Source organism: Budorcas taxicolor, chromosome 14, assembly GCF_023091745.1.
Source record: "Budorcas taxicolor isolate Tak-1 chromosome 14, Takin1.1, whole genome shotgun sequence".
NCBI lineage: Eukaryota > Metazoa > Chordata > Mammalia > Artiodactyla > Bovidae > Budorcas > Budorcas taxicolor.
In genome coordinates, this window is record NC_068923.1 from 86,204,192 (window position 1) to 86,222,075 (window position 17,884).

General features: G+C 39.6%; 1 protein-coding gene across 1 annotated transcript in view; it reads right to left on the minus strand.

The window, feature by feature from the left end:
- Nucleotides 1-17,884, minus strand: part of SLC26A7 (solute carrier family 26 member 7) — a 146,878-nt gene that overhangs the window by 98,685 nt on the left and 30,309 nt on the right. Inside the window, exon 4 of the mRNA XM_052651652.1 lies at nt 4,486-4,650. Within this exon, the coding sequence (XP_052507612.1) occupies nt 4,486-4,650 (165 nt within the window). The remainder of the gene's footprint in view (nt 1-4,485; nt 4,651-17,884) is intronic.

The following is a 17,884-nucleotide window of genomic DNA, read 5'->3' on the forward strand; positions in this document are numbered from 1 at the left end:
CGAGATAGCATATTCAAAAGCAGAGACATTACTTTGCAGACTAAGGTCTGTCTAGCCAAGGCTATGGTTTTTCCAGTGGTCATGTATGGATGTGAGAGTTGGACTGTGAAGAAAGCTGAGCACCGAAGAATTGATGTTTTTGAACTGTGGTGATGGAGAAGACTCTTGAGAGTCTCTTGGACTGCAAGGAGATCCAACCAGTCCATTCTGAAGGAGACCAGCCCTGGGATTTCCTTGGAAGGGATGATACTAAGCTGAAGCTCCAGTACTTGGCCACCTCATGGGAAGAGCTGACTCATTGGAAAAGACTCTGATGCTGGGAGGGATTAGAGGCAGGAGGAGAGGGGGACGACAGAGGATGAGATGGCTGGATGGCATCACGGACTCAATGGACATGAGTCTGAGTGAACTCCAGGAGTTGGTGATGGACAGGGAAGCCTGGCGTGCTGCAGTTCATGGGGTCACAAAGAGTCGGACACGACTCAGCGACTGAACTGAACTGAACTGAACTGAAGTACCGCTGAGAAGGTACAGCCCTGCACATGTGTCACCAGCTCTCCCGCCCTGCTGCAGGGACCAACAAGCCCCACCCAGAAGTGGCAGGGACTGCGGCTGCCTCACGGCTGTGTCCGCTGCATCAGAGGAGAGAATGCATGCGAATGCTGCTAGACTGCTGCGTCAGCCAGGAGAAAGGTTGTGGGTGTCATCTTGTGTTACGTCCGCTGCAAGAGATCAGTCCTGGGTGTTCTTTGGAAGGAATGATGCTAAAGCTTAAACTCCAATACTTTGGCCACCTCATGCGAAGAGTTGACTCAGTGGAAAAGACCCTGATGCTGGGAGGGACTGGGGGCAGGAGGAAGAGGGGACGGATGACAAAGGATGAGACGGCTGGATGGCATCACGGACTCGATGGACATGAGTCTGAGTGAACTCCAGGAGTTGGTGATGGACAGGGAGGCCTGGCATGCTGCAATTCATGGGGTGGCAAAGAGTCGGACACAACTGAGCCACTGAACTGAATAGAATGGGTGCTATGCCCTCCAGAAGAGAATAAACCTGTCTCTAGTTGCTGCGGCTCCTTGCATTTCCTGCCAGCTTCTTAGCGCGCACCTTGCCCACCCTGGGTTCAGGAACTGTGTGGACAGTGTAAACAGCAGGGCAGTTGGCGCTATGAGCAGGATGGGAAGCAATACAAGTTACTAATCCCAGAGTTTCTCCCATGTACGTATGAAACGTGTTTGTGTGTCTGTGTGTTTAGCTGCTCAGTCAATTCTGACTCTTGCGACCCCGTGAACCGTGGCCTACCAGGCTCTTCTGTCCATGGGATTCTCCAGCCAAGAATACTGGGAGTGGGGTGCCATTTCCTTCTCCAGAGGATCTTCCCCACCCAGGGATCAAACCCGTATCTCCTGCATTGACGGATGGCTTCTTTAACACTGAGATGCTAAGGTAGTACACATGCTAATAAATCTGTTTGTTTTTCTTTGTTAATTTGTCTTCTGCTACAGGGGCCTCAGCTCCTCAAAGGTAGAAGGAAAGATACTTCTCTTTCTCTACAATACAAAATTAAATAAAATGAAGCCTGGTTGCACTCAACTTCGTTAACAAGACACTGATTTCCTTGTAAAATTCCAATAGGATATGACTTCCTGAGTAGTCACAGATTTTAGCATAGCTTTAGAAAGAGACCAGAAACAATGGAGAATTATTAGGATGATATGTTGAAACTGGAAACATGTTCCTCTCTCAAGTTCAAGTGACTTTTAATAACCGGTTGTCTGCTATTCAGGCTCCAACCCCTGGTTTTGACCAGGCCTCTGATTTGATCTGGGTCATTAAGATCTTTTTTATGTAGTTCTTCTGTGTACTCTTGCCACCTTTTCTTAATATCTTCTGCTTCTGTTAGGTCCATACCATGTCTGTCTTTTATTGTGCTCCTTTTTGCATGAAATGTTCTAATTTTCTTGAAGAGATCTTTAGTCTTTCCCATTGTATTGTTTCCTTCTATTTCTTTGCATTGATTACCCAGGAAGGCTTTCTTATACCTCCTTGCTATTGTTTGGTACTCTGCATTCAGATGGATGTATCTTTCCTTTTCTCCTTTGCCTTTCAATAGTCTTCTTTTCTCAGCTATTTCTAAGTCCTCCTCAGACAAACATTTTGCCTTTTTGCATTTCTTTTTCTTGGAGATGGTTTTGATCACCGCCTACTGTACATTACGAATCTTCATCCATAGTTCTTCAAGCAATCTATCAGGTCTAATCCCTTGAATCTATTTGTCACTTCCACTGTATAATCGTAAGGGATTTTATTTAGGTCATACCTGAAAATGGTCTAGTGGTTTCCCCTACTTTCTTCAACTCAAGTCTGAATTTGGCAATAAGGAGTTCATGATCTGAGCCATAGTCAGCTCCCGGTCTTGTTTTTGCTGACTGTATAGAACGTCTCCATTTTTGGCTGCAAAAGAATATAATCAATCTGATTTCGGTATTGACCATCGGTGATGTCCATGTGTAGAGCCTTCTCTTGTGTTGTTGGAAGAGGGTATTTGCTATGAGCAATGTGTTCTCTTGGCAAAACTCTGTTAGCCTTTGCCTTGCTTCATTTTGTACTCGAAGGCCAAGTTTGCCTGTGACTCCAGGTATCCCTTGACTTCCTATTTTCTATTCCAGTCCCCTGTAATGAAAAAGACATGCTTTTTGGGTGTTAGTTCTGGAAAGTCTTGTAGGTTTTCATAGAACCGTTCAACTTCAGCTTCTTCAGCATTAATGGTTGGGGCATAGGCTTGGATTATTGTGATATTGAATAGTTTGCCTTGGGAACGAACAGAGATCAGTCGTTTTTAAGATTGCACCCAAGTACTGCATTTCAGACTCTTTTGTCCAAGCAAGACTTCAACAGTATGTAAACTGAGAAATTCCAGATGTTCAAGGCTGGATTTAGAAAAAGTAGAAGAGCCAGGGATCAAATTCCCAATATCCATTGGATCATAGAAAATGCAAGAGAATTCCAGAAAAACATCTACTTCTGCTTCATTGACTACACTAAAGCCTTTGACTGTGAGGGTAACAACAAACCGTGGAAAATTCTTAAAGAGGTGGGAATACCAGACCACTTACCTGCCTCCTGAGAAATCTGCATGCAGGTCAAGAAACAACATTTAGAATGGAACATGGAAAAACAGACTGGTTCCAAATCAGGAAAGGAGTACATCAAGGCTGCATATTGTCACCCTGCTTATTTAACTTCTATGCAGAATACATCATGTAAAATGCCAGGCTGGATGGAGCACAAGTTGGAATCAAGATTGCCAGGAGAAATATCAGTAACCTCAGATAAGGAGATGACACTACCCTTATGGTAGAAAGTGAAGAGGAACTGAAAAGCCTCTTAATGAAAGTGAAAGAAGAGAGTGAAAAAGTTGGCTGAAAATTCAACATTCAAAAAACTAAGATCATGGTAACCAGTTCCATCACTTCTTGGCAAATTGATGGGAAACAATGGAAACAGTAACAGACTTTATTTTGGAGGGCTCTAGAATCACTCCAGATGGTGACTGCAGCCATGAAATTAAAAGATGCTGCTCTTGGAAGGAAAGCTATGACCAACCTGGACAGCATATTAAAAAGCAGAGACATTACTTTGCCAACAAAGGTCCTCTAGTCAAAGCTATGGTTTTTCCAGTAGTCATGTATGGATGTGAGAGTTGGACTAGAAAGAAAGCTGAGTGCCAAAGAATTGATGCTTTTGAACTGTGGTGTTGAAGAAGACCCTTGAGAGTCTCTTGGACTGCACGGAGATCCAACCAGTCCATCCTGGAGAAAATCAGTCTTGAATATTCATTGGAAGGACTGATGCTGAAGCTGAAACTCTAATACTTTGGCCACCTGATGTGAAGAATTGACTCATTAGAAAAGACCCTGATGCTGGGAAAGATTGAGGGCGGGAGGAGAAGGGGATCCCAGGGGATGAGATGGCTGGACGGCATCACTGACTGGATGGACATGAGTTTGATCAAGCTCTGGGAGTTGGTGATGGACAGGGAGGCCTGGGATGCTGCAGTCCATGGGATCGCAAAAAGGGGGAAAGGACTGAGTGACTGAACTGAACTGATATGATCTATACCTGTGTTCACTATACTGAAAGAATGTGGTAGGGTGTACTGTTGTTACACTGGGTCACAAGCCTGATACATGGCTTCCATTAACAGTTAGCAACAAAAAAAAATCAAGCTATATTTTTTCGACCATGTTCCCAAATTGTACTGTTTAATTGTGTTACAAAGAATTGCTCCCTAATTAGTAGGTTTCACTCATAAACTGGTTTTATGCCCTCGGTCACATTTAAATATCCTAAAAGATTTTATTTAAACCCAAGTTGCTTTAAAATTGAAAAAAATCTCAGCATCATAATTAACCAAATTTTACTACGTGAAACACACATGCCCAAATATACATATGAACAAAGATACATGGGAAAACTCACATAAAAGAATCCAAGTGGTCCAGATATATATGGCATTTTCATTCCCAAGAGATACTTAGCTTGTGAAGTCACGACATGGGTGGCAGCCCCAGTTGTCATTGCACTGACCACAGGCTCTGTAATCAGGAATGTGGCACTACCCAGTTGGAGCACAAACATGGCCACCTAAGAGGACAAAGAAAGGTGAAACTTCCCAGGCTTCCTAGAGGGTTTCATATCTGACACATTTTCATTTTCAACACACAGACACAGAGAAATGATGTGAAATGTGCTCTTTAAATTTCATTCATTCAACAGATTGGTTTTCTTTAGAACATTAGTAGGTCCCAAGACTTTCCAAATGTTTTGGGGTACAATTACAAGTCTTTTGATTAAAGTTAACACAGTTATTTTTTAAACATTGATTTTTTTTCCCTATTTTCCTTGTAATGCATGTTACAAGAAAGGAAATATGTTCAAATCAGTTAATATATGGGAGTCTGTGGGCAAAAAATAAAACTTGCATTATCTATAATTTTTTTTAAGTCCAAAGGACATAATTCATGACTTTATACCCAATAGGCTTAAAATTTCAAAAGCATTGAGGAGAAAAGTCCATTTCTTGAGTTTCTGCCAGGTACTAAGAAATGGAAACATACTGTTTTGATGAGATACTCTGTTAAGTAGCTATAAAGGGCCAATATTAATAAGAAGACATCAGTGTTTATGAAGAAGAGGAAAAGACAAAGATAGGTTTAAGGCATATTCCTTAAGAAACCCAGGAATCAATAGGAAAGTGATTTTCGATAAACTTTTCTTTTCTGCTCATAACATTATGCTCCATTGCAAAACTGTTTCATGACCAGACAAAATCATCTCATCTAAGCAGAAGCCTGTGCATTGAGTTCTACTGAGCAAAAGATGACAGCAAAAATCAAATCTCTTTTCTCACTGTTAACACTGCAATGATCAGAGAAGAAAAAGAACTCTGAGGAGATGGCCCACTCTCTGACTACATCCACTATATCCATGTAAACTGTCATAGAAATTTGCCATTTTGAAAGTAATATTAAATTATATTCATGAGTATTCACATTGAAAAAGGGAATACAATGTGGGTTATGCTGATATATCTTCTTAATGTGTTAACTATAATATTTAGGTCAGGTCTTAAAATTCTTGTTGGAAAATAAGATTAAGTATTAAAGAAATCAAGGAAAAGAATAGCAATGAAATTTCCTTCTATCAAGATGACATAGTAATAAAAATGAGAAGTATAAAGTGCTAAATACTCCCAGAGCATACACTGCAAAATATATCATTTCCTTCACATCACAATGCCCCTTGACCAAAAACAATAATACTCTAAACTTGTATTTAGGATGGAGTTTTCTGGGCTCAAATCTGAAAACTTGATTTCTAACTTTACCATATCCTAGTTTTCTGCCTATAGAATATCTGTTAAAATTTTCTAAGCTTCATTTCATCGTCTATGAAAAATGAGAATGATGTTTGCTCTATTGATTTTTCAGAATTGTTGAGAATGTAAAATAACATATGAAAGAGTTTTGAAACCCATAAAATATGCAACATGTGTATTGTACCTGGAATGTCATAAGGTGCCATATATATTTACATAGCATGGAAAACTAGCCACTAAATTTGGAAATGTAAAAAAGCCACACCGTATTTTCCAACTCGAGAGAGCATGAAAGAATTTATCAGTGCAGAAAGAAATGTATTTGAATTGCTTGCATTTTTGCAACCCCCTTTTATTCACTATGTAATAAAGAAAACAGTACAGGTTGCCAACATAGAAATCAGGCAATTCTTTCACCAAAAAATGAAACCAGAGCAACAGCTTCTATTACCAACATTTTTTTTTCCAGAAATTGTGTCAGTTTGTCAAATAGAAATGTCTCAAGGGAAATATCCAATCAATCAATGGTGTAGGTACAAGTGGAACACACTGATTCATAGTCTTTTGATTTTGATCCTACAAACACAGTTAAGAGAAATATGGAACCAGTTTTTTCCATGTATCTTTCTATTAGTTAGCTGCACATTATGACACTAATTCTTACAGGCCATGAGGATGAAACTAGAATATTATTGAGGTAAAATTCAGAAAAAATAAAATATTATTGAGAGTTGAGTTTTCATTTCACTGAAATGCAGCATACAAGTGATCCAAATCTTTGAAATTGGAAACCTGCTTGCCTTTACACATATGTGGAATGTCAGAAAGTTCTTATCTGTATGCGAAGAAACCTTATTTTCATTTGTTTTGAGAAGCAAACACCTTTGAGAGGACGTGTATATATCATCACCATTTTACATTCTGGTTTTTATTTGTTTCCTACCCAGCACCTACTAAGAGGGGTTAGTATTTTCTCATGACTGAGAAACAAAGGTCACCTAACCTGAAGTGATACACCAACCACTTCCAGCTAAGCACTATCTTCTAGTAAAAACTTCGTTGTCATTTCCACAACCAGATTGCTACAAATAGAAAGATCTAGGAAAAGTTGAAAACATAAAGAGCTCAGCCATTTCAGATCTTGAAAATATATGCACCTACCTCACAATATAAACCAAAAAGTTTGCAGTAATCTCCTGTAAAACTTATCCAAAGACCACATGTATTTTTGTAATACTCTTCTTGTACACGTGTTTATGCTTTAGAAAAAACCTTCCCAGTAAAGGATAAATTCCTAAAATGGAGTTTTCTTGGCTCTTAAAAGTTCACCAAGCCCCTTAAGACCTCCTTTCTGATACAAAACACTGTGTATGTGAAGGATGATTGCAAACATGTGAGATTTAACTAAAGAGAAATTCTGAATTCTGGATTCTGTAACTAAATTTCTTCTGGATGACAACATTCTCCGTAACCCAACACAAGGGCAGACATTTTAAGAAGAAAAAAGAGGGATAGGAAAAGGAAAAGAAGAAGGAGAAACTTAAGAACATCTCTTTCCTCACCACCCATATTTCAACAGTGTATTAACATCTAAATTAGGGCTCTAGTATACAGAGGCTGAGGGACACAAGTTGAAGCAGCAAGAACCGATAACACACAGGCTTTGTAAGAGGTATCCACAGATGGAACTGTAGTTTCCGAGATTATCCTGGAACTTAAGTATATAAAATGAGGATTGCTTGGAGGCCTAATACTTAAATTTTATGCCAATGTCAAAAAACATTAACCTAAGTTAATTAACCTAAGTTAATGACAATAAACAGCCATATCAACTCCTTTTACTAATAATAGGGATGATAATAATTATAATCTGGCTAGCCAACTCTCAAAATTTGCCCATACAACAGTTTATGAGAAAATTAATTTCATACAATATATTTCAGCTGTTTGTACTAATGTTGATATTCTGGGCTAATGGTGAAAACCTCTGACACACATTACCAAGATTCACTAGAATGATACTATTTGGTAATGCTCTTATAAACACCATGTGTTCTATATAAATTGAATGTATCTCAGATCTCAAACCATTTTTTGCAAGAGGCCTTCAAGTAGTGAAAAAAGAAAAGAGTGCATAGCAAACAACTACACTGACCAAGTGGATGGAATACTGCCTGCATTTCAGGTTTTATCGGTTTGCAGTCTGTAAAATTATATTATACCAAATCATTTATTTGTTTGTGCAATGCATATTTATACTGGGGCAAGACACAATATTGTTGCAGAATACAGAGATAAAGATACAGTTCATACTTTGACAGACCTTATAAAGTGAGGCAAAGTGTTGATGTTAGGAGTAGGTATTGTTAACCAGGAGTGTAAAAACTGCAGTGTAGCTGTCACTAGGAAGGTAGAGACCAAGAAGCTGAGTGGGAGCTAGAACTCGAAAAGCCCTTTGTTCTCTACTGAGCATTGCACGCAGACTTGGGGAAGAGAGCTAAATTGCTCCTGATAATACATCAGTTGGCTTTCCCTGTGGTTCAGTGGTAAAGAACCTTCCTGAATCCATTGCAGGAGACATGGGTTTAATCCCTGGGTTAGGAAGATCCCCTGCAGAAGGAAATGGCAACCCACTCCAGTATTCTCACCTGGGAAATCCCATGGACAGAAAGAAATGAGAGGGCTACGGTTCATGAGCCCACAAAAGAGTTCGACGTGACTTAGCAACGAAACAACAGGAGAACAACTGAGTGCTCCACAGGGACACGGCAGGAAAAAAACCCGTGTGGCCAGAGAACTAGAGAAACAATGTCAAAAGGATAACTATGAAGTTGTGTTGTGTGAACTTATGTGCTGTGGAATTCAGAAGATAAAGCCCTCCTCCATACTATTCAGTAATAAAAAGAAATGGCCTATCAAGTCATGCAATGACTTGAATGAATAATGAATCTTAATACTGTAAGTGAACGAAGATGGTCTAGAAAAGCTACATATTGCATGATTCCATTATACGACATTCTAGAAAAGACAAAACTAAAGAGACAGTAAGCGGATCAGTAGTTTCCGGGGGCTTGGAGAATGTCCTCGGTGAAACACAGGGAATGTTTTAGAATGGTGAAACTACTCTGTACAGTACTGTAATGGTAGATACAGGATAGTAGTTAAGTTAGTTAAGTTGCTCAGTCATGTCCGACTCTTTGCGACTCCCTGAACTGTAGCCCACCAGGCTTCTCCGCCCATGGGATTCTCCAGGCAAGAATACTGGAGTGGGTTGCCATTTCCTACTCCAGGGGATCTTCCCGACCCAGGGATCGAACCCAGGTCTCCCGCATTGCAGGCAGATGCTTTAACCTCTGAGCCAACAGGGGAGGTTCCACATGAAAGTAAGCATTTATCAAAATCCATGAATCTTAATGTGTATGAAATTTTTAGAAAATTTTTGGAGGTTGGGAGGTCCCAGGGTAGATTGCAGAATGTGAAAAAGAATCTGACAAACAAAGCTGCATTTACTATCTTTTTACGTTTGCCTTTTCTAAGTAGCATTTAAATGGACTCATACAATATACAGACTTTTTTCATTCCAATTCCAAAGAAAGGCAATGCCAAAGAATGCTCAAACTACCGCACAATTGCATTCATCTCACATGCTAGTAAAGTAATGCTCAAAATTCTCCAAGCCAGGCTTCAGCAATATGTGAACCATGAACTCCCTGATGTTCAAGCTGGTTTTAGACAAGGCAGAGGAACCAGAGATCAAATTACCAACATCCGCTGGATCATGGAAAAAGCAAAAGAGTTCCAGAAAAACATCTATTTCTGCTTTACTGACTATGCCAAAGCCTTTGACTGTGTGGATCACAATCAACTGTGGAAAATTCTGAGAGAGATGGGAATACCAGACCACCTGACCTGCCTCTTGAGAAATCTGTATGCAGGTCATGAAGCAACAGTTAGAACTGGACATGGAACAACAGACTGGTTCCAAATAAGAAAAGGAGTACATCAAGACTGTATATTGTCACCCTGCTTATTTAACTTATATGCAGAGTACCTCATGAGAAACGCTGAACTGGAAGAAACACAAGCTGGAATCAAGATTGCCGGGAGAAATATCAATAACCTCAGATATGCAGATGACACCACCCTTATGGCAGAAAGTGAAGAGGAACTAAAAAGGCTCTTGAAAGTGAAAGAGGAGAGCGAAAAAGTTGGCTTAAAGCTCAACATACAGAAACGAAGATCATGGCATCCGGTTCCATCACTTCATAGGAAATAGATGGGGAAACAGTGGAAACAGTGTCAGACTTTATTTTTTTGGTCTCCAAAATCACTGCAGATGGTGACTGCAGCCATGAAATTAAAAGACGCTTACTCCTTGGAAGAAAAGTTATGACCAACCTAGGCAGCATATTCAAAAGCAGAGACATTTCCTTTTTTTTTTTTTTTTGAATAAGTAAATTTTTTCTTTCTTTTCTTTCTTTTCTCATCTTTTCTTTCTTTGGAATTATGTGCCACCAGGAACTGTTGCATAAGGGATGCAGAAATTTCTGTGAGTGATATTCAGGGGTGGTCCTGACTTGACCTTCACATATTAATTTACATTAATAGCTTTAATCCTTTCTATTTTCTACTAAATTTTTATATACTTGTTTACTAATTTCCTGGAGAAGGAAATGGCAACCCACTCCAGTATTCTTGCCTGGAGAATCCCATGGACAGAGGAACCTGGTGGGCTGCAGTTCATGGGGTAGCAAGGAGTTGGACACAACTGAGTGACTTCACTTTCTTTCTTTAATAATTTCCTATCCTATATGCTTTAAAAATATTTCACATCCTACAGTGTTTGGTTGGCATTGTGGAATCCTTCTCTCCACATTCTTCCCATGATAAAACCATAAAATATTTTAAATGTCCTCTGTGATATTTTGTTTATTTATTGAAACCTGAAAGTATATGAACTTAACATTTGGGCAATGACTAGAATGGTTATAGAATAAATAATTCAGAAAATGAAACATGCATATTCTCATATGTGAAATGGATCGCCAGTCCAGGTTTGATGCATGAGACAGGGTGCTCGGGGCTGGTGCACTGGGATGACCCAGAGGGATGGGATGGGGAGGGGTGGGAGAGGGGTTCAGGATGGGGAACACATGTACACCCATGGCTGATTCATGTCAATGTATGGGACAAACCACTACAATATTGTAAAGTAATTAGCCTCCAATTAAAATCAATTAATTTTTTAAAAAGAAAATAAATATTAAAATCCTGTGAGGCTAAAAAAAAAAAAAGCAGAGATATTACTTTGCCAACTAAGGTCCATCTAGTCAAGGCTATGGTTTTTCCTGTGGTCATGTATGGATGTGAGACTTGGACTGTGAAGAAGGCTGAGGGCCGAAGAATTGATGCCTTTGAACTGTTGTGTTGGAGAAGACTCTTGAGAGTCCCTTGAACTGCAAGGAGATCCAACCAGTCCATTCTGAAGGAGATCAGCTCTGGGATTTCTTTGGAAGGAATGATGCTAAAGCTGAAGCTCCAGTACTTGGCCACCTCATGTGAAGAGTTGACTCATTGGAAAAGACTCTGATGCTGGGAGGGATTGTGGGCAGGAGGAGAAGGGGACGACCGAGGATGAGATGGCTGGATGGCATCACTGACTTGATGGACATGAGTCTGAGTGGACTCCAGGAGTTGGTAATGGACAGGGAGGCCTGGCGTGCTGCGATTCATGGGGTTGCAAAGAGTCAGACATGACTGAGAGACTGAACTGAACTGAACTGAAAGGTATGAAAAATCCTCACTGAAAGGGATGCAAAAAATGTGCTCACATGAATAACTCTGAAAATGAATGAAATATGTAAAGTGAAAGTAAAATTCACTCAGTTGTGTCTGACTCTTAGTGACCCCATAGACTATACAGTCCCTGGAATTCTCCAGGCCAGAATACTGGAGTGGGTAGCTGTTCCCTTCTCTAGGGGATATTCTCAACCCAGGGAGCGAAGCCAGGTCTCCCACATTGCAGGCGGATTCTTCACCAGCTGAGCCACCAGGGAAGCCCAAAGTATGTAAAACCAAAGGTAATAAAGATGCTGTCCTTGAGTAGATAAAGTTAATTCCGATAGGTGTAGAGGTTAATAATTCTGAAACCACTATAAGTATACACTGGGACTGAAAAATGAAGTAAATGGATAGTAGATGGTGTGAGCAAGATTTCTCACTATTGAAGAAATCTAGAGCAAGCAAGGGGAGAAGGTTAGAATGATCAGTATGGAAGGGATAAGAATTGCAGACAGTAGGAAATCATGTTTAACACAGATATAGATGGATATATTTAGAAATTAGAGAGATATGTTTACATCCATAGGTTGACATGAAGTGAAAGTGTTAGTCATTCAGTCATGTCTGAGTCTTTATAACCCTATGGATTGTAGCCCCCCAGGCTCCTCTATCCATGGAATTCTTCAGGCAAGAATACAGCAGTGGGTAGCCATTCCCTTCTCCAGGGGATCTTTCTGACCCAGGGATTGAGCCCAGGTCTCCTGAATTACAGGCAGATTCTTTGCCATCTGAGCCACCAAGGAAGCCTATTGGCTGATACATATGTATTTCCTTGCTTGTGTCAGCTTAGAAGTAACAACACCTCTGTGGCAAAGAGCACACCTAGCACATAAATCTTAATTTCTAATAACATTCTCCAATAAAAGAAATCAGATCTCCTTTGAAAAATGACTGATTCTATGACTAGGGTAGGAAATATATACTATGAGCATGGATCATCTTGTAGTGTCAGAAAGTAAAAAAGAGCTCCAAAAATAACTAACAAATAAATAAATACATGAGAGCATATCAAGGAAGGATGTAAAAGCCAACTGAAAAAAGCTCCCAATGCTCAAAGCCAGCACAATGTGAATAACAACATAAATAAAGCAGTATTGAACTATAACCCAAAGGATAAAATAAATAACCCTGAGTCCATACTGGTATAAATGATTGATTACATTTTAAAATGAGAGAGTTGGAAAACTCCTGTTCAGAAGAATTCTAGTAATTTATGTAGATATTCCCCACTCTTTATCTTAACTTTTCTTTAACATAACTCCCATATTTTAAGAGTAAGCTGTGCATATGGACTTCTTTCCAAAAACTGCAGTTTGGAAAAGTGGAAAATAGAGTAATTTGAAGAAATCCGACAAACTAACACTAGTCCAGCCTGGTGATCCAGGTTAACATTAAGAGTGGTAAGTTAAGTTGAGTCTGTACTCTTAATAAGATGTGATGAGAATATCACTCTCTCTTTCTCATCTTCCTCTCCAAAACCTACAACCCCAATTTAATCATGAGAAAAACATCAGACAAATTGTCCCAGTTAAGGGACATTCTAGAGACTATTGACCAATAGTCCTCAAAACTGTCAAGATGATCACAAACAAGAAAAGTCTCAGACATTTTAACAGCTAAGAGGACCCTACCAGGAGACAAGACAACTAAATGTAAAGTGGTATACCAGCTGGGATTCTGGAACGGAAAACAACATCAGGTAAAATCTAAGGATATCTGATTACAATATATGAACTTAACTTAAAAGCAGTGTATATAATCTGATACATTAGTTGTGACTAATGTAGATATCAATAATAGGGGAAATTGTGGGTCGGTAGGATACGTGGCAGCTGTGTACTATCTTTGCAACTTAAAAAAAATTCTAATTCAAGAAATTTGTTAAAAAAAGAAAAAGAGGAAAAAACCTCCTCTATCTCTCTCACAGAAACCTCAAGTAAATCTGCATTTCTCCAACATGCATGCCTTGTTCAATACGAGTTCCCAAGTTCCACATACTTAGGGACAGGGGAAAACAGGGACTCTAGGAGAAGCTCCAGGCAGCTGGGTTTCAGGGACATGATCTGTGCAGATACCCACACCAAGACAAACCTGCACACAGATAAAAGAGAGGAATAGAAACTGTGCCCCTAGTTTTTCAGAAGGAGAATGCAATACTGCTAGACAGGAATATAATTATATCTTGACCTTTTAGGAATCCAAGAAGAAAGAGGCTATTAGAGAGCATTCCAGAAAGAGGGATGAATTCACATATAAAGCAGGATAGCATAGATTATGTATGGAAGACACAGCATTGTTAGTTGAGCAGAAGCACAACTAGCCGAAAGGTGGTAATAACATTAAAGCAAGCCATTTTGAAGTCAGAGTATAAAGCACTTTAAAAACAGTGATGCTTTCCCTGATGCTGGGAAAGACTGAAGGCAGGAGGAGAAGGGGGAAACAGAGGATGAGATGGTTGGACGGCATCACTGACTCAATGGAGATATGTTTGAGCAAACTCTGGTAGGTAATGAAGGACAGGGAAGCGTGGCATGCTGCAGTCCATGGGGTTGCAACGAGTCGGACATGACTGAGTGACTGAACAATAACAACAAAATGTAGTGAAAATAAGAGTTTTCCAAGTGTGAGTGACATCACTCTTCCATATTTTTATTAAACACCTAATTTTGCAAACAAGTGTGCTGCACGCTTTCCTAAGGGAAATCATCCCTGAATACTCACTGGAAGAACTGAGCAATGACAACAACCTTGTGCACTGGCTCAGAAATCAAGCTGTGCTTTGGTAGTGTCAGTCTGATGATATTATGTGAAACAACTGGCTGTTTAAAAGGTTAGTATAAGAGCAGTTTTGTTGTTCTTGTTTAGGCACTTGGTCATGTCTGATTCTTTGTGACCTCATGGACTGCAGCATGCCAGGCTTTGCTGTCCTTCACTATCTCCTGGAGTTTGCCCAAACTCATAGCCACTGAGTCAATGGTGCCATCCAACCATCCTGTCCTCAGTCACCCCCTTCTCCTCCTGAGAGGAGTAGCAAGAGTAAAAGAGACAAAAACACCTACATTGGACATAGCAGGAATGGATAACAGATCTGAGAAAAATAGTGGATCATTCAGTAGGTAAACTTATGTTTAGGAAACCAGCACAATTCATATTTTATTTTTTATTACAGAATAGATTAGAAATTCACTTCATGGGAAATAGATGGGGAAACAGTGGAAACAGTTTCAGACTTTATTTTTTGGGGCTCCAAAATCACTGCAGGTGGTGATTGCAGCCATGAAACTAAAAGATGCTTACTCCTTGGAAGAAAAGTTATGACCAACCTAGATAGCATATTCAAAAGCAGAGACATTACTTTGCCCACAAAGGTCCATCTAGTCAAGGCTGTGGTTTTTCCAGTGGTCATGTATGGATGTGAGAGTTGGACTGTGAAGAAATCTGAGCACCAAAAATTGATGCTTTTGAACTGTGGTGTTGGAGAAGACTCTTGAGAGTCCCTTGGACTACAAGGAGATCTAACCAGTCCATTCTTAAGGAGATCAGCCCTGGGATTTCTTTGGAAGGAATAATGCTGAAGCTGAAACTCCAATACTTTGGCCACATCATGCGAAGAGTTGACTCATTGGAAAAGACTCTGATGCTGGGAGGGATTGGGGGCAGGAGGAGAAGAGGACGACAGAGGATAAGATGGCTGGAAGGCATCACCAACTCGACGGACGTGAGTCTGAGTGAACTCCGGGAGATGGTGATGGACAGGGAGGCCTGGCGTGCTGCAATTCATGGGGCTGCAAAGAGTCGGACATGACTGAGCAACTGAACTGAACTGAGATTAGAAATTCAGTGCTTAAGAATTATTTTTATTTGGAAATGCATGGTTGAAGACAGCACCATAATCTTTTCAGTTCTTAGACTTTTGTAGAAAAGAAAATAGCCTCTAACGTAAGAGGCAGTGAGGATCAGAACTGCAAGGGATGCACAACAGTTTGGCTCTTCGGCCTTCCATTCTGCCCTTCCACTGGGCTTCCCCGATGGCTCAGCGGTTAAAGAATCTGCCTGCAGTGCAGGAGATGCAGGCTGCATCCTTGAATCGGGCATAGTCGCTAGAGTAGGAAGCGGCAACCCATTCCAGTGTTCTTGCCTGAAATATCCCACGGATAGAGGAGCCTGGCGGGCTACAGTCCAAACAGCCAGACACAACTTAGTGACTATGTGTGCACTCTATAGGAATGGAATTCTGCCCTAGCTAAAGAAAACAACTAAGTTTTAAAATGGGATGACTGGAGCATGATATTATTAAAAGACTCGGAGGAGTGGGGGAGTTGTAGGAGTGGCTGTATTTTTATTTTTCTTCAGGCATTGGCTGGGGAATAGTTGTGAGAAGAGGTGGGAGATTTCACTGAAAAAGCCTTCACTTTTTAGCTAGATGGATCCGACAAAATCGACAACCAAACTAAAAAATTACAATACATTTTTTTTTACTCCTTTTTCATTAAGAATTCTGTTACAATTTAAACAGATATATACCCATTCCTTATCTTCTGGTGGGGGAGGTGGAGAGAGAAAGTGATAAATTAGAAGACACAAAAATAAAATCTCAATTTAATTTTGCTTATTTGACACGATAATGCGACAAACATTTTGTTGACTTTATTCTTATCCAAGTGATTCAACTCACATTTATTCTGTACCAGCTCTTATAGAGCTCTTTTGGAGTTCAACAGTTCTAGAGACTAAGTCCAGATAGAGAGGCAAATACCCGGAAAATATTTTCTGGTAGATTTGGAAGTCCTAACATGTAAGTCACATCCAAAGTCTTTTAGAGGAAGTCCAGAGATGTCAATGAATATTTCTCTGAGATGATTATCTTTGAGCTGAGCCTTGAAAGCAGTACAAGTGGTGCCATATAAGCGGTATGAGAAAGACCCGGAGGTCTCAAGAACAGCAGACACACAGTTATATAACCAAGGACATTGCCCCACCAGACAAATCATGCCTAAAACATGGCTGCTGCTACTGTCAAGGAGATAAAGTGTGGGAGACACTAGCGTGGTGTTTGGCTTGAAAAGGTGAGCTGAGTTTCCTTGCTTCCTTTCACTGTATTAGTTTAAAAAGCTCTGCAGCATAGCACTTAAGAAACTGTATTTTTGAATTCAACTCCTACCCTACCAATTCCTAATTACGAGATTCTAAATAAGTTGCTTTACTTTTCAGTATCTTCATCAGTAAAATGGGAAGAAGAATATTTATTTCATAAAATACTGACAGAGGTTGAATACATGAATACATGCAGTAAGCTTAAAACAGAGCTTAGCACATAGTAGGGTAATAAATATAATTACTATTTTTAATGTGAGGAATTTTGAATTTATAATTTTAAGGATTTTAATTCTATTTTTTTATTTTAATTTTATTAAGTGAATTGCATCTTTGCTTTACTAGGTGGAAGCATAGCTGGAAAGATTTATACAGTAATGGCTTCTTGTCTGTAATGGTTATGAAACAGTGAAACATCATTAAAAGGAACTTAAGATTGTCCTCCCCCAGCATTATAATAGAATAAAGTTGATTTTTCTGGAAGGAGTTAAGAATGATCTGTTGAATAGGCAGGTTAAACTAGTTAACATCTTAAATCCTTTCTATACTCATGATCCCTTTATTTAAAAGACGCAAAAAAATGTCTAGTACAAAATCAAAAGTAAGTGGAGAATCTCTTATTTGGGTCTGCAGTTGTTCTTATCATCCTGTAAGACTTAAGACTATGTGTTTCCAGAATGTACTAGTACAATAATAAAAGGCTATGTCACTAAATACCCCCAGCCATGTCATCCCATGCTTGTGTAACTGTCAAAGGAGCTGTATATTCCCATGTCCTCTGGGGCAGAAATCTTGTTCAGTGGTTGCTTCAGAAAAGTAAAGCTTGGGAAATTTTCCAAAGGTAATCCCAGACCACTTTAAGTTCTTGGAAAAAGGAAAAAAGGCAAAGTGCCTATTATAGAGGACAATAAAAGCTACAGAGAAAAGAGAAAAATTGTTTCGGTTTTTAAACTGCCATAATTTTTACTGAGTGCTTGTTTCCCCAGCAAAAATACTAACTGATATTGACATTTTAAATGGTTCTACCTTACTTTGAAATTAACACATCATTGCTGTAAGTGAAGG